This window comes from Chelonoidis abingdonii, chromosome 14, assembly GCF_003597395.2.
Source record: "Chelonoidis abingdonii isolate Lonesome George chromosome 14, CheloAbing_2.0, whole genome shotgun sequence".
NCBI classification, from domain to species: domain Eukaryota; kingdom Metazoa; phylum Chordata; order Testudines; family Testudinidae; genus Chelonoidis; species Chelonoidis abingdonii.
The window spans coordinates 19,833,034-19,858,074 of record NC_133782.1 but is presented as its reverse complement, the minus strand read 5'-3'; the positions used below and the strand labels follow the sequence as shown (position 1 = coordinate 19,858,074).

The following is a 25,041-nucleotide window of genomic DNA, read 5'->3' as shown; positions in this document are numbered from 1 at the left end:
AGAGACATACTCATCCTGCTCCAGTGTCCCAAGTATAAGGAAGGAAGAAGGTTGTCAGGATCTATAAAAGACGTCTTATCAAAAAGTGATTGGGAGAAACTGTGACTGACCCTGGGAGAAAAGAGAGAGACGGCATTACCCCACAGAGCAGCCAGCCAGTGGCTCAGGAACGGATAGTCGTGACAAGCAGGGATCAAACCCCAGAGTCTGTGACCCAGCCTGGGGGGGGCTTCCTTCCTCTGATAGATACCTGAGGGGTCTGTCTTTTTCTCACACTTTGGCAACCCTTGCAGAACTTGTCACACAAATAATATCGCATTGACTGGAATAGCATTGGACACTCACACCAGAGGGGTTGAGTCGCTTCTGAATGATACATGCCATGCTGGAGAGTTGGGGGAGCAGAGTCACTCCTGCATAATGCATTCATGCCAGGGAAGAGGGTGGTTTCCATTTCACATTCTACATCATGACAATAAGTAGGATAATTTCCATGTCCCTCTTTTGTCCCACCAGGAGTGGGGTCACCATGTCATGCCTTACATCCCACCCATAGTGTGGTCACCATGTCACGCACTACTTCCCACCAGCAGGTGGGGTCACCATGCCACGTGCTATATCCCACCAGCGGGTGGGGTCACCATGCCACGTGCTATATCCCACCAGCAGGTGGGGTCATCTTCTGGTCATTTGCTCCCCCAGTGGCAATTTAGACCAATGAAGGCAAAGAGATGTTTTTCTGCCCTGACGTTAATAATTGACATTCTTCATGTTACACCCCTCAGTGGTTCCTGAGAATGTCCCGGATCTTTTGCCCCATTCTGTTAACAATTTCAAAGCTTTTGTAGAAACAAAGGTTAACTATTGGACAGTGTGGCCCAGCTGCTTCTTAATAGCCAGCCAGAGATGTTGGCCGAAGAAAACAACTATTAAACATTAATGGAGAGACTTGGAAAAGTGTGTCCTGATAGGGATGGTCCAGCCTCTGCTTGTTGAATAAACAGAGGGTGAAAAGGAGAATGAAGCAAGGAGCAGGAACATATCACAGTTTTCCTGGGTGTTATCTTTCAGCATCAGATGAAGCCAAGGGAAGCCTCACTCTACCATAAGTGTCAAGAGAATGCAAATGAGCTACAACAAAGCTCTGATTAGAAAAGATGCTGACACTTGAGGGGACAAAGGTATTATGCAAATAAATAGAACAGGGACTTCTACAAAAAGGGTGAATGCTTCAAGGTGTTGTGAAACCCTCATTTGTGCAACACAATGTGAAGTGCATGTGCAGATGGCCAGATGTGTGCAGTCATCCAGTTTGTCATGTAACCACACCTATCTGTGTGTACGGGAGCTGGTCAAAACCGGAATTTCCATTCCTCAGGGAATTCTGAACTTAAAAAATAAATAATTCTGCATCGGAAGTTTCACAGTTTCCTGTGAAATGAAAAGGCCAAAATGTTTTGATTCACAACTATCAAAACATTTTGTTTCAATAATGTTAAATTATGTTGTTAATGTTGAAATGTTTTGTTTCGATAATGTTGATTCATTTTGACTTTATATTCGATTAAAATATTTAATATAACATATACCAATATAATATTAAGATTAATAGTTTAATTGAATATAAAAGTCTAAACAAAATGAGAAAGCTGAAATGAAGTATTTTACCTTAAAGTGTTTCAACATTAATTTGTTTTGACATCTTCCTGTGGAAAGTTTCACTGAAACTGGCATTCCCACAATATATTTTGATTTCCATGAAACTGTAGTTTCTGATGGAAAACTTCTCTAGTATCCACCATGCAGCTGGCTCAGGGACTCACACATTTTTGCTGCCATTTCTAGTTGTGGATCCCACACTGTCATGTGGTTCATCTTCCTTTGAAAATATGGGTCTAATTGTTCGGGTTTTTTTTAATGTGCATTTCAGAAAAAAAAATGCAAATATTTTTCTCCTGGATTCTTCCCTGACATATTGGGCCAGACTGTGAGCCCCTTACTCACACCGACGAGCAGTTACTCAGACCAGGAATCACATCGGGGCAGGAAGCATGTGAAAAACCTCTCTTCAGTGTGAACACAGGGGTCAGGCAATCTGCTCCTTGGTTATTTTCTTTCCAAAAAATTCCCATGACTAAGCCAAAGACACTTGGTGAGGACGTTCCATGTGCAAACTGTTATAGATCTTACAAAGCATTAACTGAGTTTTACAACATCCATTCCAAGTGGCACTGAAAGACTTGATAGAACAGTAGCTGCATCTAGCCCTCTATGTGCTGTAGCCTGTTTGCTAGGTAAATACAATTTGCTGTTGGACACCATTTTGTTTTCTGTGATTTCTAAGTGTATTTGCTTTAGGAATTTAGCGTGCTGTTTATCACTGTAAATAATTCAAAGCTACCACCCAAATAGATAGAAATGGGAGCATTCCTAAAGGCTGTAAAATATGCAGACTTCCCAGAGATCTGCACTGTGAGATGACAGTGGGTTTTCTTTACTAGCTGGGCACTCTCATTTTCTAAATATCCTAATCTTCTGATTTGGTAAAAACTACCCTCTGATCCGGAGGTCACTGGGCTGCTCCCTGGTCCTGGATGAAAAGAACCCTTTTTAAATTTGTGAACAAAAAACAATTAACTTGGAAACATCCTCCTGCCCCACTACAGGTACTGTGAGCCCTCCGCAGAAATGGACTCTCACTAGTTTTCCCTGCACACTCCCACTTTTATGTGTGTGTATTTTGAGCATGCGTACCACCTGTACATAGATAGTTGTGCATTTTCACCACTTCCATCAGTTGCATGCAACTTTGAAATGCAGTCCTTAACTCTGAGCGCTTCCTTGTGCCACTGAGGCTGCATTAGGGCATGTCTAAAGTATGAATGTAGCTTGTGTAGACATGCCAAAGATAGCTTCAATCTAGCTAGTGTGGGGAGCATAGCAGTATGCAAGCCTTCCTGGGACCCTGGGTTCTTACTTGGGTGGCCAGCTTGTGCTGAAGCCCAGGCTGCCACGGACCTCAGCTAGTTAGATTAAAGCCAGCGACGGTATGTCTGAAATCACACTCTGCCAGCAGTGTAGACATACCCTTAGATCTTATGGTTCACTTCTTTCAAGGGGAATGCAGAGCACTCTATGCTGGTCTTGGTAAGTAAATTACTTTAATATCTTGCTTTAAATACAAATATATGAGAACTTCTCAGTCTACAGAGATGCTGCTGTTGGTTTGGGATCTTAGACACGTTTTTATTATAATTTATAAATCACTATCAATAACAGTTACCACTGACACCAGGAAACCACAGGCCCAGTGAATGAATTAAAGATAGATTTTTTTAATGTTAGGCAACAGAAAGGCCTTCAAACGTTAAGCCAATATACTGTACCTAATCAGTCTAATTATCCTAAGCATTGTATAGTGCTTTAGGTTTTCAAAGTGCCGCAGTAGCATTAACCAATGATTCACCAACCATCTGTCCATGAAAAATTTTGCTTGTAAAATGTGTGCACGATTATGCGTGTAACTCCCAAGGAGATTACATAGATTCCTGGAGCTCTGTCTGCTGGAGAGGGGCGCTACATGCGTCTAGCTGAGCACATTGTTACAGCGATTGTGCAGTCTGCTTAACTGCACATGCAAATGGCCAGTGCTAGTATTGTATGCATGCAGTTATCTGATCTGCTTGTGCAGTCGTGGTAATTGAGTAAACAATGTGCAACTTCTTTGCAGATCGGGCCATTCCTCTTGGCCACAGATTACCCTCCGCAGGAAAGAGCCATGGGAGGTCAAATGGCACTAACCTGATCATCTAAGGGAAGCTCGCAGAAGGCCGGGATGTACTTGGCCCACTCCACCAGTACAAGCAACTGCTGCTTCATGGATTCACACACGTCTGTTATGTTTGCAATCTTCTTCCCTCGGATGTCTCCGTTGATCACAGAAATTGGTGATGATATCTGCAATGATGAGAAGGGACCCATGTAGGATCTTCACATTTCAGAGTTGGAAGAGCCAGTGATATGAAAGTCCCAGAAGCTGGGAAGACCCATGAAAAGTGGGGGCAGCATTTCTGCCTTCTCTGATATAACATGTAGGTTTGTGGATCTATAGACATTAATCAAAGAACAGATTAAAAGGCAGGCAGGTATCAATGGAGTCAGGAGCTTTTTCCTCTGTATAGCTGAGATGTGAGGAATGATGCTCCACACTAGCAACTGAGCTATCTCTAAGCTAGGTCTGGATGAGGAGCCTGGATCAGTACATATGCCCCCCAGAAACTTGGGAGCTGGATCTAGATTTGCTTTCTTTCTTTATCACAGGAGGAAGGGAATGAAAAACAGAGGCAAAGCCTAGATACCCCCATTATCAATGTGTCGTTCCCTGACCAGACTTGAGCGGTCTGTAAAGCATGTGAGAAACACGTCCAGAGTCAAGAGTTCTTCCTCCGATTGAGTAAGTCAGGTTTCAGTGGATTTACTCCAGAGCCCAGTGTGGCCCACAGACGAGTCTGTCATTCCTTCTTTCTGTACTATGGGCACTGATATAAACCCAGTTTTCCTTCAGCAGAGTCTCATCAAGGCTAGTGCTGGTGCTAGAGAAAAGACTTCTTCTCACCAGCGAGGGATCAGAGAACTACCTTACCTGCCATGCCAGCCATACCCTGCTCCCAACCAACCAGAGCTATCACTGCCTTTGCCGGGCTTTTTTCATAAGATATTGAATATAGTGCCTGATTCTCTTCTCACTCCTACTGAAATAAATCAGGAGTCTCTCCACTGAGGTCAGTTACCCAGGCTTAAAACTGGCTTAAGTGAGATCAGAACCAGAACATTTAAATTTAAAATCCCCATTTGAAATGCTGAAGCCCCAGTTTAAAGTCAGAAATATTTTGCTAAACTGTACATGTGCAAACATGCCCACGAAAATACACCGTGCGTCCAATTTGCATGCAGAATTACTATGACTGTAAAGGGAAATGGTGCCATTTCACTTGCAAATGATGGATCTGGCACATCTTCATGTGCAGGGACCCCATTTTCATGCAAAGGTGCAGCAAACTTCCATGCCAATCAGATGCGCAAGTGCATGCACATGTTGCCTGCACAGTTGCATACTCAGCTTGTTTCAAAATCTGGCTTTAATCACCAGTTTTTCCTTATGACTTTGTGAGTGATTAACCAGACCCAGCGACTCTCTTCCTTCTGCCCTCTGGAATCCTGCTCTTCCTGTCCTGTGCATCCCAGCACTTTCACCCAGCCCTGGCTCCCTCTTTCACGGCCTCACTGGTTTGAAAGGCACCAGCAGTTTTTCCAGGTTGCATTTCTTGGAACATCTCCAGCTCTAGAGCTGTTATTGAATAAATAAGATTGTAAAAATCTCACCATGTATTACCCTAATCAGGGTGCCTGGAAGGCTTAGCAAATAAACACAGACCTCTGGGTGAGTGACCTGAGATCCCAGAGAAAGTGGCTTCTCAGCAATATCTTGTTCTAATTAGCGAGGCATATATAAGTTACCGATTAGCATGCTAGGATCCCCAGTGTTTAATGAGTCTGTATGTGCTCTGCTGGAATGGAGCAGTCTCAATGAGTTTCTTCGGGGCTGCTGGCTTTATCAGGAGACCTGACTCAACAAAGGAGCATGCTGCTTCAGAACATCCAGTCTCATTGTAAAATGCTCTTCCCTTGCAAGCCTCGTGGCCAGAGGACCCTTATCTCACCTTGCAGCAGAGTGCGATGTTATCTTTACAGGGCCCATAAATGTGCTAGGAGCCTCGCAGAATGAGTTAAGTCATGGGCCAAAATTTTCAGAAAGGCCTTGTGATTTGGGTAGTGCTGGATTTATGCTAAGAAAAATCAGTTGGGCACCCGACTGTGAAAATCGTCTCCCGTTGGGCACCCGGAAGCTGAGACAGAGACATCCCAAATCACTAGTGACTTTAGAAAATCTTGGCCAGACATTCTACCCAATACACCACAGAGAGTATCAGCAGACAGAAGGTGGGGGACGCGGAAAGGAAGGACAAGGGGGACAATTAAAAGATCACATGGTTACTCACTAGGGCCTCGATCCTGTAGGCTGCTGAGCACTCCTTTGGGATCCTGAATGCCCTCAACTCCCTTTGAAGCCAGGAATGCTCAGCACTTCTCAGGATCAAGCCCTAGAGCTTGGACATGGAGCTGTGTAAATAATGTGATTTTCCAGTTTGCTGGCCATTCCGAAAAACAAACCAAAACATTGTTTCAAACTGACCTGAAATGAAAAGTTTTAAAATTTTAAACTTTCCTCAAAAAGTAAGGAAAAAAATAGCTGCAGTTCAAATTAAATATTTTGTTCATTTTCAAGTGTTTATAAAGTTTTTATGTGTTTTAAATGAAAATGAAATAAATTTCAAAACAAAAAGTCATTTCAAATTAAAAAAATTTAAATAAAATTTCAATTTTTTCAGAATTTTTTGGTTTTGTTTTGGCAGGGTTGTTTTTGTTTGCTGGTTTGCCTGAAACCATATGGCAAATTTAACACAAATATTTCAGTCAACCCAAATCTGCATTTATAACCAAAAAAAAGTTTTGGACAAAAATTGTCATCCCGCTGTGCTTAGAAATGCCTTAATGCTTCTGTTAATTTCCCCCTTTCTCCTTTCTTAACTATTCTCCCTCCAGCCCTTCTTAGGAGAGATTTGAATGAGGTGAGGGAGGTGGTTTGACTTGGAGATTTGGGAAGCTCATTCCAAGTATAAGCAGCAACATGGCGCAAGACATGGTGATGCCTATCAAAGGAGATAAAGACCCTGGTTGGACTGAGATTGGCATCACTGGCAGAGTGGGGAGGGCAGGGAGTGTGCTTAAGGCGACCAAGACTGAGATGGGCTGGGTGATGCATGGTCTTGTAAGATGACCTTCCTTGCACTGCAGTGGTAATGGTTTGAATGGTTTCCTTGCATTATGTCACTGGATTTAAGGCTGCACCGCTGGATATTGCCAGTGCTTTAGATTCAGGTTGTCTGATGGCGAGGAGATTGTGTGAAATGCTTTCTGACCTGGAGGCCTGATAGGGACATCCCGAGTGTTTGCCTTTCTTGGAATTCTGGGGCTCAGTTCATCCTAGACAAAGTCAATTTTTTAAGCCTATGGCTATTTATTCAAATTCTTAAACAAATTTGCTTCCTCTTTCTGGGCCCCTTTCTGTGAATATTCTAGCAAATGAGTGTCCTGGCAGGAATGTTTACAGAAACAAAGAATTTTAAGCAAATGTTAGCGAAAATATTTGCATAAAGCAAACCTTGAATTCATAATCACAACTATTTGCACCGGAAGCCAGATTCCAAGATTTATTCTTGTCTAAACAGGGAATAGAAACATACCATATGACCTACATGCCAGATGGTTTAAGAACATAAGAATGGCCATACTGGGTCCATCTAAACCAGTATCATCTAACTCATCAGATCAGCTAATCCAGTAACCTGTGTTTGACAGTGGCCAGATACTTCAGAGGGCATGAATGAATAGGGCAATTTTGAATGATCCTTCCCCTTTTGTCCAGTTCTAGCTTCTCACACTTGGAGGTTTATGGACACTTGAGCACGGGGTTGCGTCCCTGACAATCTTGACTAATAGCCACTGATGGACCTATCCTCCATGAACTTCTCTAATTGTTTTTTGAATCCAATTATACTTTTGCTGGCACAACACCCCCTGGCAACGAGTTCCACAGGTTGACGGTGCATTGTGTGAAGTGCTTCCTTTTATTTATTTTAATTTTGCTGCCTATTAATCTTGTTGAGTGTGAGTCAGCATGGCTCCATTGACTTCAGTGAAGCTTCACCACCTCACATCAGCTGAGGATGTGGCCTTTTGTGTCCAGTCTACATAGCTGAAATGTCAAGCACTTGCAGCACCCTGTTCACAGATCAGCTCCAGACCAACAATTACACCACAAACGGTTTCAAGAAACAACCACCTTTGAGAAAAATGGTGTTCAGTCTGCAGACAAGTAACAATCCCCCACAGTGCCCCAGGTGGTAACCCTAGAATCAGTGATGGATTATTCACCTGGCTCTACTGAAAACTTTGCACCTGATGCATTAGCAGTAGGCTACCGGGAAAGAAGAGGTACCTGTTGTGCAAGGACTTCTGCCTGCAGTAAGACATTGATGGAAGGCAAGCTGCTGTCTTCATAACTGGATCGCCGGGTGCTGATTCGATCACGTTCGTTCTGTACAGCTGCAAGGAAGGATTTGGGGTCAGCTAAAGCTCAGTCAGGAATGTGTTTACCAAATGCCCTCACACTTCGTTGGTATTACCTTTACACACTAAATCCTCAGCTTTCCTTAGCCAAGGTTTCACAGCTACACAGTGTGGGAGGCAGGCCAGGATGTGGCTGAATCAAGTTTTAAACATGGGAAGCCTGATTTTCAAACATTGGTGATCAAAATGTAGCACATAATTCAACATTTGGGCTCTCCTGGGTGCCTAAAACATCTTGGTACTGAACTATTTTGGAGTGTAAGTGCTTGAGCCAATGCTCACTGAGGTCAATGGAAAGCCCCCCAGTGACTCATGGGTAGTGGATCTGCTCCCAAGTGCAGAAATGAGTGTCTTTACTTGGTCCCATGCTATAGTGCCAGTGTTTTAAAGGAACCTCTTAAGCCATGCATGAAAAATGTCCATGTGCCTTGTTAACACTCACAACCCTCCCCCCACCCATGACTTGTGACAACTGGCCATCACACACCCAGCTATTCACTATGTACACACAAAAGCTGGGTGCAAATGTATTTTGTGGACATAACTTTGGAAGCCTTTGAAACTGTGGCCAATACGGCTTTGCCTTCATGCAGCATAGAGATGTACAATCATGTTTTGGGGAACCACCTGTATGCTAGAATGATAAAGGAAACAAGAGTTACTGTGCATCTTGCAGCGACTATTGCTAGAGTATCTAGGCTCTCAATTAGGTATGACACAGAATATCTGAGATTGAAGAGTCACAGTGACAGGTATGTTTCTCTCTCATGCATCTCCCTGGTTGGTTTGTTCCTCTGAAGGGCTTAGGCTGGAAGTCTAAGGGGTGTCTTCTGCTGTTGGAGCAATAATGCTGAGGAGGTGAATTCCAGCATCTGCTGAAAAGCACTTGTGCTGATTGTGACCCATGGTAGGCAAACTATGCTGGAAGAGATACAGTCATCCAAGCAATCTGCTAGAAGAGGCTATTGATCCCCTGTATCACCAAAATAACTGCACAACGCTTGTGGCTCCCTGGATTTATATTTTCTGAATGTATAATTCAGTCTGATAAAAAGCAATAACTGGGCTCGGCTGAAATAAAAGCCCTGCAGTCAGCAGCTGTAAATAGGAGCTCTCAAGGTTACATCGCTCATTATCAGTGGCCAGGCCCCGGGTTCAGTCACACCAGGATGTTTTCTAAATGTTTGCTCAGTATTAGCTGGTCATGGACCTAATGTAACTTCTATTGAATATTAACAGACACAAGCAGAGCTTCAAGCACAAGATGAGTAGGCTCTAAAGAGAGAGGATTCCTCTGTCCTTCAGGCAAAATTAAGGCAAGCTCTTGGCAATGCTTAGTCACTATTCGTATGGGGAGAAATGTTCCTCATGGAAGGCAGGGTTAGGGTGTTCTCAAAGGGCCCGTGTTTTGGCTGCAGCAGCATGAGATGTCTGTTATCCTGGGAGGTTGCTTTATTCAATGGGCTGAGTGCAGAGAGGACACAAGCTGGAATCAGGAGAACTTTGGGTTTTAAGTTGTGCATTCGCAGAACCAAATTCATCTCTGATGTTACGCCACTGACTGGCCCATCATGTCTGTGTTACAGATGCAGGAAACACTGCAGAGGCCCTAAAGGTAGCTGTGCAGGGAGCATGTGGAGCAAAGCAAGGCTGTGGTGAGTAGCCACACCTGGCAGTGGATATTTTGATGACCATTTACACATGTTACTGGGGGTGAATTATCAGCACTTTCCACCAGGGTCTTTCTTAAAGGTGGAAATGCACCATTTTGGAATGGACATTTTGCCATTGTCTGTGTATAGAGCGACATTGATCTCTGTGCAGAAGGCCAGCTTGAGATCTGTGCACCACTTGGGATTAAGTGGGAGCTAAGTGGTACATGGGCCTTTTGCTGGCTCCTTCAGTATGCCCCACACTGTGCATAATTCTCTGGGTACTAATGAAAATTTTGAGCAAAAATGAATAGAGTTTTGCTTTTTGGTAAACTTGTGAAAAGGCACCTCTCTCAGTGTGTAAAATGTCCCTGGTTATTTGTTCCTTATGTAAAAGCCACCAGCACTTGCTCAGGATAAAAAAATATAGCAGGCAATTCATTCAGAAATGCTCTTTATTGAAAATAGCCCTTTGCACCAATCCCTATTTGGGGCAGGAGGATGAAGAGTTTTCAAACTTTGCCATGACATAAAAAATTATTAGCCAGTGTTTTGAAAAACAAAAATGTCTGTCTCCTCCAAATGGAGACCCTCATGTTCCCTTATCAGCAGAATAAGTTCAGTGCTAAAGAGCAAGGACTAGATACCAAACGCTACTGAGGTCTTGTCTACACGGGAAAGTTTTACTGGTTATACAGCTATACAAGTATCAGAGGGGTAGCCATGTTAGTCCGGATCTGTAAAAGCAGCAGAGTCCTGTGGCACCTTATAGACTAACAGACGTTAGTGTTGTCTGCTGTATCGACTAACAGACGTCTGTTAGTCTATAAGGTGCCACAGGACTCTTTGCTGCTTTTACATCTATACAAGTATAACTCCCTTTGTGGATACTTTTATTCCACTACAGAAGTACCCTTTTTGGTTTAGCTTCCCAAGTGACATAAGCTAAACCAAAGATGACCCCCTTATACTGGAATAAGAGTGTCCACACAGGGATTTAGAGCAGTATAACTATATTGCTTTAAAGTCACGCCTTAGGCTTGGTTTAAACTTAAAACTTATATTGGCATAAATGTGTCAGTCAGGGATATGAAAAAAACCACACCCCCAAGCAACAAAACTCCTCTTGTTGGTGTACACTGTCTCTACATTAGCTGTATAGGCTCTGTAGTATTCTACTGAAACAATTCACCATTGCAGAGAAGGCCTTAAGTAGCTGGCAATCAACTAGGTAACCTATCCTCTAGTTTAGGGCACAGGCTGAATGAGGAAAGGCCAAAAAGTCTGCTGGGCCCTGTGGAACGCACTGGTGGTTACTCAATTCCCAGTGACTACTCACTGGACTCCAGAATGATCAGATACTCCAGGGGGAGAGAACTTGCAGCCAACCCCGACCCCCTAAAAAATAATTAATATAAAGTGAGAGACAGCTGATTTCACACTGATCAGACCTGATGTGATTCATGCACTTAGGGTCTTAATTATGTGGCGATCTTTTCGGTATCCAAACTAACTGGGGCTCTGAAGCTTGGTGCTTTTGCCAACATTATGCAGCTTTTCTAAATGCTTCAGCGATATTGTCCTATACACGTGTATTCAGCTACACTGGATGTGCAAGTGCAGGTAGGTGTGTGTGTCAGAGGGAGGGAGTGCCTGCCTGTAAATATTTTGTGTGTTTGTGGGTGCAAGTAGATGTTGGTGCACAGGTTGAAGTCTGTAGCATCTAGGCATGTCTCTGGAAGTGTACATAATTGGATTGGTATTTGTGTGAAGTTGTGTGTAGGTGTCTGTGGTTGGCAGGGTAGAGGTGACCAAACTGGCTGTGTAATTGGTGTCACACCCAACCAGTGGCTGGCATTAGAACAGACAAAGCACACAGTCACCTACCTTCTTTCTTCATCCCTGCTCGAAAGCACTTCTTTAGCCTGCAGTATCGACACTGGTTTCTTTTGTCCTTATCTACCACACACTGCCTGTTAAACCTGGGGAGGAGAAAGGGGGGTGAGCAGCTGCAACAACCTAGAGTCTAAGGAAAGAGCAGCCCACAGGGGCCCTGTGCTCTGAGACACAAAACCAGAGGATTATCTGCACCTTGAGGTCTTCAAACCACAATTTGAGGACTTCAATAACTCAGATATAGATTAGGGGTTTGTTACAGGAGTGAGTGGGTGAGATTCTGTGGCCTGCATTGTGCAGGAGGTCAGACTAGATGATCACAATGGTCCCTTCTGACCTTAAAGTCTATGAGTCTATGAGCAGAGCCCCCGATCCTGAGGAAAGAACACTGACTCTGGGCTCTTACAGGGCTGCTTTAATATGAGGCTCTCAATTAACCTACTATTCCCCCAGGAACTGAGGAAGAATTATCGCAGCTAAGGCAGCACAAGGAAATTTAGGAATTCGTACACAGAACTCCCATTCATTTCTATGGGAGCCAAGAAACTTGCCTAAGGTTGCAGAGCAAGGTAATGGCAGAAGTGGGAATACAAACCAGGAGTCCTGACCCTTAGCCCTTTTCTCTGACCACTAGACAAGGGTTGATCAAGATGGGGGTTACAACCCCCAGCAGGGTCACACACAAGTGACAGGGTGGTCAGAACCAACCTGCCCCCCTATACTGCTAAATGTGTGGGGGGTCCCCAGTAGAACACAAATAGGTAGGAGGGAGATCCTGGAGGATGGGCGATCTGGTATGGAATATGTTGAGAATCATTGCACTACACCACAGTCCCTCCCAGAGCTAGGCTTAGAATCGAGACATCCTGACCCCCAGGTTCCCGCCCTTTATCACCACATAACACCGCATTAAAGCTCAAACAGACCCATCTCCCAGTATAACCCCCAATCTTCTCTGATCCAAACCACAGCAATTTCTTCCTTCCCCACTGCTATATCCAGGTCCATGACACTCCCTTGTTTCCCTTGTTTATGGCTCTAGTGTGTAGCACAGTGTCAATAGTCGTTTGCAGTACAGATTTTATTGGCACTTCTCATGCTCGCTATATAGTTTTCAGCTGGCTGATCACGTCAGCTTACTAAACCTGTGAATATGGCGTGTCGGGGGACCCAAGGGACACAAGGCCCCTGCCATGTCAATTGTTTAGCTTTTGAGAGTGCTGTTTTCATTGTGTTCCATTAAAGCCCATAGCCAATATTTTCCAGGATCGGTGCCTGGCGGTAGCCTTCTAAATCCATGTTTAGGCACCTAAATAAGTGGCCTTCTTTTCCAAACTGTTGAATGTGTCACCATGACCACTTGAGTCAGTGGCAGCTGCTGGATGCTCAGCACTTTGGAAAATCAGGCCACTTATTTAGATGTCTAAGTATGGATGCAGGGCCTGTGTAACCACTAGGTGAACTAGGCGGCCACCTAGGGTACCAAGATTTGGGAGCACCAAAAAGCGGTGCCCCCCAATTTTTTTTTACACTACTATATTCATTTTTGAAAGTTTATAATAAGCAATGCTCCAGGGGGAGGGGAGGGAAGGTGGTGGTGGGGGGCACAAGGTGGAAGTTTCGCCTAGGGAACAAAATATCCTTGCACTGGCCCTGTATGGATGCAGGAGTCTAACATTAGGCACCCATTTTTGAAAAGCTTAGCCCTAGGCTCCAAGTTACACTTCAAATTACACCTCTGTCACACATCGGGGGCTCCTTTCTGCTCCTCAGGTGCTGCATTTACACTGCCATGCACATTCCCCAGCCAGCTTCTCCGAGATCTAGGATACCATTTTCAAAAGCACCTCAGTCTCATTTTCAAAAGGGACTTTGAGGCCTCATTGACTTTCAGTGAAACTTAGGCACCCACGGGCCAGATTTGTAAAGGGTTTTAGGTGCCTACAGTCGCCATGGGGGTACCACAGGCATTTTCAAAGCTGCAATTTAGGTGCCGCCTAAACCTCACGGTGCCTACATTTCTGCTTGTCAGCATTTCAAGACAGCCTAAGTGCTGCTGCTGCCCCACAGCTAACAAGCTGCTCAGAGCTGCAGCACAAACTGAAATCCCAGAGGCCCCAAAGCAGGATTCTCAAACTTGGTGGGGGGATACCTGACTTATCAGTAGGGCCCCATCCCATAGACATGCCCTGAGCATGCCCAAGACCTGATGGCTGCTACCCCCTAAGCAGGAGGGCTGGCTGCAGATGGTGGGGGAAGCTCAGCATCTGCACACAAGACAGCCAGGGTCACAGATATACGTGGGGCGAGAGTGAGTGAGGTATTGAACAGGAGCCAGAGAGACGTGGTACTGGCTGCTAGGCCATGGGCTATCTAGACTTAGGTGCATAACTCCAGGAGAGGGTTCACAGCTGGGATTCCCAGGCAGAAGGAGGTGTTTATCTCTGGCTCTTCAGCCAAATGCACCAGCTCAACCATGTAGACCCCTAAGTCCCTCTCCTCTCTCCAGCATTTCACTCCTGGCTTGGTTAGGCAGCTCCCTGCTCAGCTGCCCAGCTTCTACTTTCGTAGGTGCTTGACTATCCCCACACACTCTATAGGGAGCCTCAGCAGCACGGAGCTACCTCACTCTAGGCTGAAAATTCTACCAGGAACGGCCTGCCAAGAGGTTAAGCGTAGCTCTGCTCAGCTGAGCAATGCCAACGTCCCTTTAAAAATCTGAACACCGCCACATCTGAGTACCTAACTCACTTTTAAAAATAGGCCGTAGGCTTCTACAATGATTTCGGTGCTTTTGGAAATTTTACCCCAGACCAGACTCTGCTGGGATTGATGCAGGAGTAATATCCCAATGGCCTGTTGCACTGCCTCACATGGAGGAATGGGAGTTCAGCACCACGCCTGCCCACCAGACTAGGAGTGTGGTGGAGGCGAGGTGCTCAGCCCCCGGCAGTAGGAAACATTCTATCTTGCTTTGCAATGACGGCTCCTCTCAGCCTTTCTCCCCAGCCCAGCAGGGGTGAGAGTGTTGCAGAGAAAGTGTGCTTAGTCCCATAGAATGAGGCCATCATTCCCTGCTACTCTCAAGTGACCGCTGGCTTGAGGCTGGTGAGGAGCTCTGCTGGGAGCTGTGTCCAGCCCTCCTCAGCTGGAGGGACAGGTCAGTACTGTGAGATGTGGGGTAAAGAAGACAACAGGGAATAGTGACCCCAAGTTCTGGGGGATTCTTAGTGCAGTTCCTGGTAGACTCGTTCCCCTTCTTGTCTATGGCACATGCCCTGCTCCAGTTGGAGCCTTGCACAGCACGATGTCCTGGTGCCCTCAGTCCATACCTGCAGGAGTACATGTGGTTCTTCCTGACACTCCTCCTGAAGAAGCCTTTACAGCCATCACAGCTGGAGGCCCCATAGTGCTTCCCCGTGGCACGGTCCCCGCAGATGGCGCACAGTGCGCTCACCCCAATGCTATTGGAGGCGCTGAGGTTTGTCGCATCTGATGGAGATGTGTCTACGTCAGGAAGGACAAAGAGAAAGAGACAATGAAGAATCAGAGAAGCTGCTCTTTACCCAAGGAGGCAGCAGGTAACCAGGGGGACCCTGTGGCATGCACGTACACACACACAGGGATGCTGGAACAATTTGTATCATGAGGGTGCTGAAAGCCCTTGAATCAGACTGTAAACCTTGTAGATAGTGGAAAACTCTTCAAGCCTTGGGGTGCAGCAGCACCTCTAGTTACAGCACCTATGCATGCACGCACACACACATATGCACATACTGGGGGTGCTCGGCTCCTTGGAAAATCTGGCCCTGGGATCAGAATGTTCCAACCTGGATTCCTAAAGTTAGGCACCCAAATAAGTGGCCTGAGTTTCTAAGGAGCAGGACACTTACAGCTCCCATGGACTTCAGTTAGGGGGTTGGGTGCTCAGGCCACCCAATGGCTCAGTTTAAGGGGGACAGTAAATACTTCATGTTTGCAAAGTGCATCAAGACTCTGTGATGAAAGTCACTGCACACACAGTGTAATTAGCATTCAAACAGTCTGGAATCCAGACACAGTCTCAAACTTCGTGGCAACACAGCTCACAACTAGCACTGCACAGAGCCGATATTCACTGGGGATTTTCACATTTCAGTTTCTGTTTTGTGGTGCTGACCACAACCCCTTGAATTGCCCCTGGAAGCAGACAGCTAGCCAGGGCAGTGCTTGGAGCGCAGGTGTCATGTGCTCAGTGTAGGCCACCCAATTTAATCGGTATGCAGCTGCATTCTGCACTCGTTTTAGCCTTCAAAGAGCCCAGATCAGGGGTCCCCAACATGGTGCCTGTGGGCGCCATGGCGCCTGCGGGGGCATCTAAATGCGCCCGCTCCTGGCCGGTGGTGGAGCATCTGCCGAAATGCCACTGAATTTCTACGGCATTTCGGCTGCGACACCTCTCGATAACACCGCTTGCCAACAAGTGATGTCATTGAGAGGCATTACCGCCGAAATGCTGCCGAAATTCAGCGGCATTTCGGCGGGTGCTCCACCAGCGCCATGGTCCTTCATCTGGCGCCTGCCAGACGAAAAGGTTGGGGACCATTGGCCCAGACTATCCCTAAGTAGACTGTATTAGAGGAGTGTGGTGACAAACACAGGGATAGTTATTGTGAGGTTTGCATGAGAGCCTCTTGACCAGCTGCTGATGGAAAAATACCTTATGGGCCACTGTTTCCAACTGGAAATCCAGAAGCAGCAATTAATCCAAAAGGTCTCTGAGGGCATCAACCATCTTGGTGGACTGTGTGGACAAACTCCCTCAAATGCAGCGTTAGTCCACTGCTCTAAACGCTTTTTCCTGTCAACAGGCACCACACCTGGGTTGTCAGGATACGCCGCAGCCAGTTCACTTTCATGATGATCCCTAGCGCAGTCAGACACAGATTGGGCTGTCCTTACTGAGGTGAGGGTGCCCTTTCCCGCATGATGAGCCCCATTGACTTGTGTGAGTCAGTGCTCCCCCCATCTGAGCAAGGGTTGCACACTCCAGCCCAGAAAGAGAGAGCTGAGACTGTAGAACTTGGGAGACAGATCTGGGCATCCTTGAGTCTCTGAGAACATTAGACCCCAAGCCACCATCTAGGAATAAGGACAACCCAGGGAATTACAGACCAGACACCTTAGCTTCAGTACCCAGAAAGATAATGGAGCAAATAATCAAACAATCAGTTTGTAAGCACCTAGAAGATAATAACATGGGTTTGTCAAATCAGCCTAATATCCTTCTTTGACAGAGTAACAAGCCTTGTGTATAGGGGGGAAGCAGTAGATGTGATATATCTCAACTTTAGTAGGACTTTTTATACTATCTTACATGACCTTCCCATAAACAAACTAGGAAGATATAACCTAGACAAACCTACTATAAAGTCAGCGCTTAACTGGAAAATCATACTTGGAGAATAGCTATCACTAGTTCATAGTCAAGCCGGAAGGGCATATTGATTGGGGTCCTCCAGGGAACTGTTCTGGATCTGGTTCAATTCAATATCATCATAAATGGTTTGGATGGTAATAGAGAGAGTATACATATAAAGTTTGAAGAGGATACCAAGCTGGGAGAGTTTGCAAGTGCTTTGGAGAACAGGATTGAAATTCAAAATGATTTTGACAAACTGGGGAAATTGTCTGAAATAAACAGAATGAAATACAATAAGGACAAATGCAAAGTACTCCACTAAGGAAGGAACAATCAATTGTACATATAAAAAAGCAGGAAATAACTAGGAAAAAGGATTTGGGGCATTATAGTGGATCACATACTAAATATGTGTCAACAATGTAATACTGTTACAAAAAAATCAAACATCATTCTGGGATGTATTAGCAGGAGTGTTGTAAGCAAGACAAAAGAAGTAATTCTACACTCTATTCAGCAGTGATAAGGCCTCAGCCTGAGTACTGTGTCCAGTTCTGGGCACCACACTTTGGGAAAGATGTGGACAAATTGGAGAAAGTCCCCAGAGGAGAGCAACAAAAATGATTAAAGATCTAGAAAACATGAACTATGAGGAAAGATTGAAAAATCTGGAGTTATTTAGTCTGGAGAAGAGAAGATTGAGGCAGGACATGATAACATTCTTCAAGTTCATGAAAGATTGTTATAAAAAGGAGGGCCACTGAGGACAGGACAAGAAGCAATGGGCTTAAATTGCAGCGAGGGAGATTTAGGTTGGACATTATGAAAAACTTCTTAGCTGTAAGGATAGTTAAGCACTGGAACAAATTACCTAGAGAGGTTGTGGATAGAGCCCTGCGCAGATACAAATTTATATCTGCGGATGCGGATATCCATGGATATAAACTGGTATCCGCGGAAACGCAGGGGTCTCCCGGAAACTGCAGGGGTGAAAGGAGCAGGACGTGGAGCTGCTGCTCCCAGGAGCCAGCGCCCTGTGCCAGCGGCTCCTCCACTGCAGCTGTACTGCCCCCCAACCTCACCAGGGCCACCCAGAGGATTCAGAGGTCTGGGTTCTTCGGCGGCAGGGGGCCCCCGCTTCGGTGGCGGGGGGTTCTTCCACTCCGGGACCCGCCGCTGAAGTGCCCCGAAGACCCGTGGCAGGGGGCACCCACCACCGAATTACCACCAAAGTGGGACCCGCCACCGAAGTGCTGGGTCTTCAGTGGTAATTCGGCAGCAGGGGAGTCCTTCCACCCAGGGGTGGAAGGTACCCCCTGCCACCGAAGACCCAGAGCTGAAGAAGCTCCAGGGGCCCAGACCCCATGAGAGTTTTCTGGGGCCCCCAGAGCTAGTGAAGGACCCTGCTCCAGGGGCCCCAAAAAAAACTCTCGTGGGGGCCCCTGCGGGGCCCAGGGCCTGGGGCAAATTGCCCCACTTGCCCCCCCCCGGGCGGCCCTGAACCCCAGCCCTGTCCTCCGGCGTGGTTGTATGAACCCCAGAAAAGAGATGCAGTGATGCAGACAGCTGCATGGAAGGGATGGGAGTGGGCCTAGGGGCAGTACAGCCACATGGGAGGAACTGCCGGCGCTGGCTCCTGGGAGCGGTGGCCCCACATTCTGCCCATTTTGCTGCTGAGTTCCCGGGAGATCCCTGCAATTCCGCAGATACTGATTTATATCCACCGATAACAGATATAAATTTGTATCCGCGCAGGGCTCTAGTTGTGGAATCTCCTTCATTGGAGGTTTTTGTGAACAGGTTAGTCAGCTCAATGCAAGGGACTGGACTAGGTGACTTATCAAGGTCCCTTCCAGTCTGACATTTCTATGATTTTTATGATATCATCTCCCCCAGGGGCTTTGCATAAACATTGACTGGGAAGGATGGGAGCCAACCAAACCTTACGGCTGATGGCACGGAATGCTGCTAACCCTGTAACTGTGACTGACACCTCCATGTGTTACATATCAGCACAGATACAGTTGTCTTGCTCAATGGAAATTCCAGATGAAAATTATTGAGTGATTCCAGATGGCCATAGAAACAGAGAAATGAGTCTGCTGGTCTTCTGATTTCTACTGGTTCCACTGCTGTACTGACACAGACACTGATAGACGCCAGTAGGAATTAGGAGAGACCATAAGAAAATCCTAGAAAGCTACCTGAAGGATTCTAATGGAGACTTCTGGAATTTCTATGGGGCTCTAGAAGACCATCGTCAACCATCTGTGGTGAGTGACATGGTCTCTGCAAAGCAAAAACTCAGGGGGCATAAACTAAAAATGAACTGGAATCCTAAAAAAAGGTTTGAATGAACCTCTGCCTTGCATACAACAGACACTGGATCTCATGGGGCCTGGGGGTCAAACCCGTTCTTGAGGTAACTCCATTGGCTTCCTCGGGCTTGCACTATGAATGAATCTCTGCCCTAACCCCCACGAAGAATCTGTCTGATCTGAGAGGAAGAAACCCAATATTCTACCCACCATTTCCTTTCCTGTTGTGAAGAGATGTATAGACCTCACACAGGCTCTGGCAGGAAGAGGGTTAACACTCTCTCAGTATAGGCCACAGCTGCCTCGGTGGAGAGATCCACCTGGGAGCAAGGCTGGGCAAATTAGGCCTTTCACCAGCACATGATAAAAGGGTTGTGCAGGGAAGGTCTGGGGCTGGCAGTAGGAGCCAGAATCCTGGGGTGGAGAGGAGGGTAGGACAATGCTGCTGGCAAAGCTCTGTTGCTGTAGAGTTCATTTAGAGGCCAGGCTGAAGGAGCTTCGTGAGCCCTTTGTTTAAAGCCCTGCTTGTGGGAAGTTTCTTTTGTTTGCCTGTTTGTTTAACTAGGCTCCAGAGAGGCTAGAGAACTGGACTGCTACAGACTAGGAAATTGTTCCCTCTGATCCACTGCATAGAGATACACACAGGCTCCAAAACACCTCTTCACTTACCTCTGAATAAGGTTTTGTCTGTGAAGGGAAGTTATACTGGTATAAACTGGGGTGTGAATTTAAAGCACAGGAGTTCTACTTCCCACATGGCCACTCTTATTCTGCTCCCAGAGGGCCTTTTTCTGGTGTGGCTTATGTCACTTTGGAAGCTGTTCAAACTCAGAAGCCTATTTCAGAATAAGAGTGTCTGCATGGGGGAGTTATACTGGTATAACCAGAGTGGTTTAGTTAGATCGTTATAATTATACTGATATAATTGGGCAAATCTCCCAGGCAGACAAACCCTAAGGCCTTGGGTCTGCTCAATCCATCCTCTGCAACAGCAGCAGTAGCAGCTGAGGCTGGGCGGAGGGGATTCTGTTTGGATGTAAGCTTTCTAAGTGGCTGTTGTCCAGTCCAGCAAGCTGTGTTTGCATCTTGCCAGGATTGAGAGAACCATACTGAATTTACACAGAACAGAGTAAATTGCAGCCCTCCAGCAATCTCTAGTAGGGAAAGGTGACCGACCAGAGCATGCAATGTCCCCTGCCCCCTGGATCAAGGTATATGCTGGGGGCTGTAGCATCAGCCTGCACTGCCATGTTAATGATGGGAAATTTGCAGCTGGTTTAATCTCTCCTGAGGTGGTTTTTTTAGACTCCCTTCCTGTCCTTCCCTGCAGCCTTTGTCCCCTTTACAGGCTTCCATCTCTGATTCTAATTCCAGATACCCTCCTGCTTTTCGGTATCACCCAGGAACTTGCTCCTTCTCTGAGCTCATATCTACCTGTCCTCATGCATTCTGCCCTTCTGGGCTTTGTTCCCTCTCATTGAAACTCTGGATTTTAGGGGTCGCTTTCAAAGTTGTGTTGTCCTATCTGGCACCTGCCCCCTGAGTGAGTGAGTCACTTCTCTTAGCTTTCAGCTAGTAGCTTCTGTGATGCTTTGCAGGAAGGCTGCTGCCTACAAACATGCCTCCCCTTAGTGTGACAGTTCACAGGGTCTCAGACAGTCAGAGATGAAATCATGTCAGAAAAATGAGTATATGTCAATTTCCTCCAGACATATATAACATAAAACAAAGTTATGGAATCAGAGAAGAAAAACATCAGAGAGCGCTGCACACAATCACCTCATTATTTATTACATGAATGACAGTAGTCCCCAGAGACCCCAGTCAGGGATCAGGGCCCCCTTGTGCTGGGCCTGTACACACACACACAACAAAAAGACAGTCCCTATCCCAAAAAGCTTACTGTCTACCAGTCTCCTGTTCTCACTGGCTGGAAACGGAAATGGAATTATCTGCTGATGGATAATTTTCAAACTATTGTTTGTATGGTGTCAGAAACTTAAATGACTGTCCTCTCTCCCTGGCTGTCCCAACAATGCCTGTTTAATGGGGATTAGTCAGAAGTTAGGACAGGGAAGATGAAAAAGCTAATTCCCTTTTAAAGCCAGGGAACTAATAACAGTGAAAATGATCTAACACTCATATAGCAATTTTTATCCTGACCAATCCCAAAGCATTTTCCAAAACTAGAAGCATCAAAACTATAAAAAGGTATGAACTGCATCTACCATTGAAATGCAGCCACCTCTGGAATGGAACATAATATCTGTTTAACAGCACACAACAACATTTCACAGCAGGTTTGGATCAGAAATGTAGAGGACTGTGTCCAATGCAAAAACAAAACAAAACAACAACAACAACAAAACAGAAGAGGTGGGTTATTTAGGTAGGCAGATTGTGGGTGCCTGAGTGAGAATTTTGCCAGAATCGGAGTTAACACTCATGTCCTCATCCTTTTTAAAAATGTAGACCACCGGTTCTCAACCAGAGGTATACATACTCCTGGGGGTGCACAGAGGTCTTCCAGGGGGTATATCAACTCATCTAGATATTTGCCTAGTTTTACAACAGGCTACATAAAAAGCACTAGTGAAGTCAGTGCAAACTAAAATGTCATACAATGACTTGTTCATACGGCTCTATCTACTATATATTCAAATGTAAGAACAATATTTATATTCCAATTGATTTATTTTATAATTATATGGTAAAAATGAGAAAGTCGGCAATTTTCTAGTAATAGTGTGCTGTATTTTGTGTTTTTATGTCTGATTTTTAAATGAGGTGAAATTTGGGGTTATGCAACACAAATCAGATTGCTGAAAGGGGAACAGTAATCTGGAAAGATTGAGAGCCACTAATGTAGACTCACTTAAATCTTCTCCATTATAGCTCAAAGGCCCCAAAGTATCACATATCAAGAAGAGGGAAGCTGTTCAGATGAATTGGCTGAGTTACTAGCAGAGAGTTTCTAGGGCATTTTTCCTACTGGTCCTGAACACACAAACTTCTTGGAAGAGAAAAGATGTAGGAAATGAAGCTGATACTCTCCTCTTGCAGGGCCTGTTGCAAGGTGATCACCTTTGCTACAGCTGATAAAATCAGAACTGTCCCTGTAGAATTTGTCAGCCATTTCTGCTAAAAACATATTGAAGCAAACTCGGTACAGATAGTGTCTGCTCTGGCCCTACAAAGCTTCAACAGGCTTTCTAGGCCTTAGAGGTTGTGATGACTCCCCACAGATGAGAGGGTTCAATACATTAGATGCAGGGCTGGCTGTACCTTTTTTGCTGCCCCCCAACCCCCCTCCAAAAAAAGCTGGCTGACGAACTTACAATGTGCTGCCCCAGGCTTCTGCTTCCTCAGCTGGTGCCTGGAGCCGGCCCTGCTTAGATGGATGGCACAAGGGCCACGTGAGGGGCTTTAAGCTTAGTAGTAAAGCTTAGGCTCATCTTACTGACTTCTCTGCAAGTCAACTGGTTCCACACAATTCAAGGAAATGTAGTATGAAGGAGGCTGCCTCTCTGTGCATCCCACCACCCTGTGTCCCCTGAACTCTCCAAGCCAAATTGCTCAGCTTGCCAAGATGCAAATGTGGGACCAAGACCCAAAACAAGGGCTGGAGGAGTTACAGCAGATGAGGGATGTTTCAGGGCTGTGGAGTTAATTTCCATAGCATAACCCATTATGTTCTCTCTCTCACCCATTCTGCCCCTAACGAGCCCCTTGGCAGAGGCTGGGGGATTTAATAAATCTTTACCACCTCTAGAAATTCTGGCAGCATTTTCAGCCAAGCTGCATGAGACAGCACTGGAGAGAGGAGCTCTGCGTACTGAGACTTGATGCACTGAACAGCCTTGATGCCGTTAATGGTAGTTACAGTCTATGCCCCACTTCAGGCAGATTACACCCACCACTCAGATCTGCTCCCTCTGGGTTCATATGCTCTGGAAATGCTGACCCCATGGAGTGCTGAGCAGAGGAACAATATACAGGGGGAGCCCAACTCTATAGAGATGGTTTGTGGCAGGAGAAATTCTTCCTTGCAGCCACAGTGAGACTAGATCAGTGACAGGATTCAGAGTAGCAGCTCTGTTAGTCTGTATCCACAAAAAGATACAAGGTGCCACAAGTACTCCTGTTCTTTTTGTAAGTAAAAGTTGTTTCTGTCTCCAGAGCAGGCTGGTGTTAAAGAAGCTGACCAGGGTGCGGGGATGTCATTCTGCTAGCCCTGAGAGCTAGTTAGTTGCTTTCTGCAGCATACTCGGCTTAGCGATTAAACCAGTATTTAGAGACGACTTGTGGGGGACCCGGAGAGGAATTTTCATTGATTGTGTCTCTGAGTGTCTAATAAAAAGGAATCCTCACAAGTTCCAAAATATAACCAGTGGGAAAAAGTTGCAAATCCTGATAGAATTGTGATTCTCCCCCGGGATGTGTGGGTGAAAGTGCCCTTTTATCACAGCTATAAGACATTGATACTATTTCCAGTTAAAGGACTGAACCTTCCCCTCAGAGCCCCACATATGTTTCAATTCACACCAATTATGCCATGCAATGGGGTTCAAGCTAGCTACGATCAGCCTTTTGTAAAGAGAAATGTCACGCCACCTGTGCACATGAACAGCTTCTCTCTATGTGGAGGTATTACAATCTGTGTGGCGTGATGCACTGAAACCTTCTGGGGCTTTCATTCTACTTCACTGCTAGAGGGGCTGCTCTCTGTCCAGGGTCACTATCCCAACTTTGGGCTTCACAGTATTTCTGTCAAGCCATGGAAAGCTCCTTACTCGGAAGCCCTGCCTTGCAAGGAGGTAAAGAACCACACTTCTCCTTTTCCTTGGGTTAGGGACTTGTAAGAGACAGTAGCTGTCAGCTTGGGCTCCTAGTCCCTCTGCTGTGTCTGCCAGGGCCAGACGTTGAGCAGGAAACTTCTGTTCTGTTCAGGTTCTTTTCATTGCCTTGATATCTGAGTTAATGTCATTTGATCAGTTCAAGTGGCGTGTTAGTTAAACAGAAACCCTTCTCTACAGGAGCAGGAAAAGTCCCCCTCCGACCTGGTGCTTCAGCTCCCCGTGTGCCCTCTGCACCAGCTACATGCCTGTTGCCAGATGACCTGTGCTCCCGAAGGCACTGGCTGGCTCTACCACCAACCCCACCTTCGACTAGTGAAAGCAAACGCAGAGGCAGACTTACCGTTGCCCATGGCCAGCACCTGCATGTTCTCAAACTCCAGAGTGGTGTAAGCTGGGTCCAAAGCTGCGCTATAATCTGCCATCTCCATGTCTATCAGGGCTTTGGAGAGACGCATTATCATCAGCAAACACGGGCCAGATTGCAGCGATTCCCTCGTCGGAGGTTATTGGCCCCTTAGCCTCCGGCTGCCTTCACTGTGTCCCCTATCTGTTGTCTTTTATTTCAGATATTTCTCTGAAAGGATTTGCTGAGCTTCAAGGCCTATACTCCCTAGAGGGGTGGAGGCAAGAGGCGGGGGGGGGGGGGTTAATCTTTAATCATCTCA

The 25,041-nt window shown here is 46.0% G+C and overlaps 1 protein-coding gene across 2 annotated transcripts in view; it reads right to left on the bottom strand.

The window, feature by feature from the left end:
- HNF4A (hepatocyte nuclear factor 4 alpha) overlaps positions 1-24,837 on the bottom strand; it is a 32,301-nt gene extending 7,464 nt beyond the window's left edge. The window contains exons 1-6 of one of the 2 annotated variants that reach the window (XM_075072286.1): positions 24,717-24,831; positions 24,611-24,613; positions 15,131-15,305; positions 11,790-11,884; positions 8,120-8,226; positions 3,802-3,957 (exon numbers count right to left, since the gene is read on the bottom strand). In XM_075072286.1, the coding sequence (XP_074928387.1) occupies positions 3,802-3,957; positions 8,120-8,226; positions 11,790-11,884; positions 15,131-15,305; positions 24,611-24,613; positions 24,717-24,831 (651 nt within the window). Of the gene's footprint in view, positions 1-3,801; positions 3,958-8,119; positions 8,227-11,789; positions 11,885-15,130; positions 15,306-24,610; positions 24,614-24,716 lie in introns of both variants that reach the window. The other variant, XM_032767346.1, reaches the window with a different exon arrangement.
- Positions 24,838-25,041: the final 204 nt, after the last annotated feature.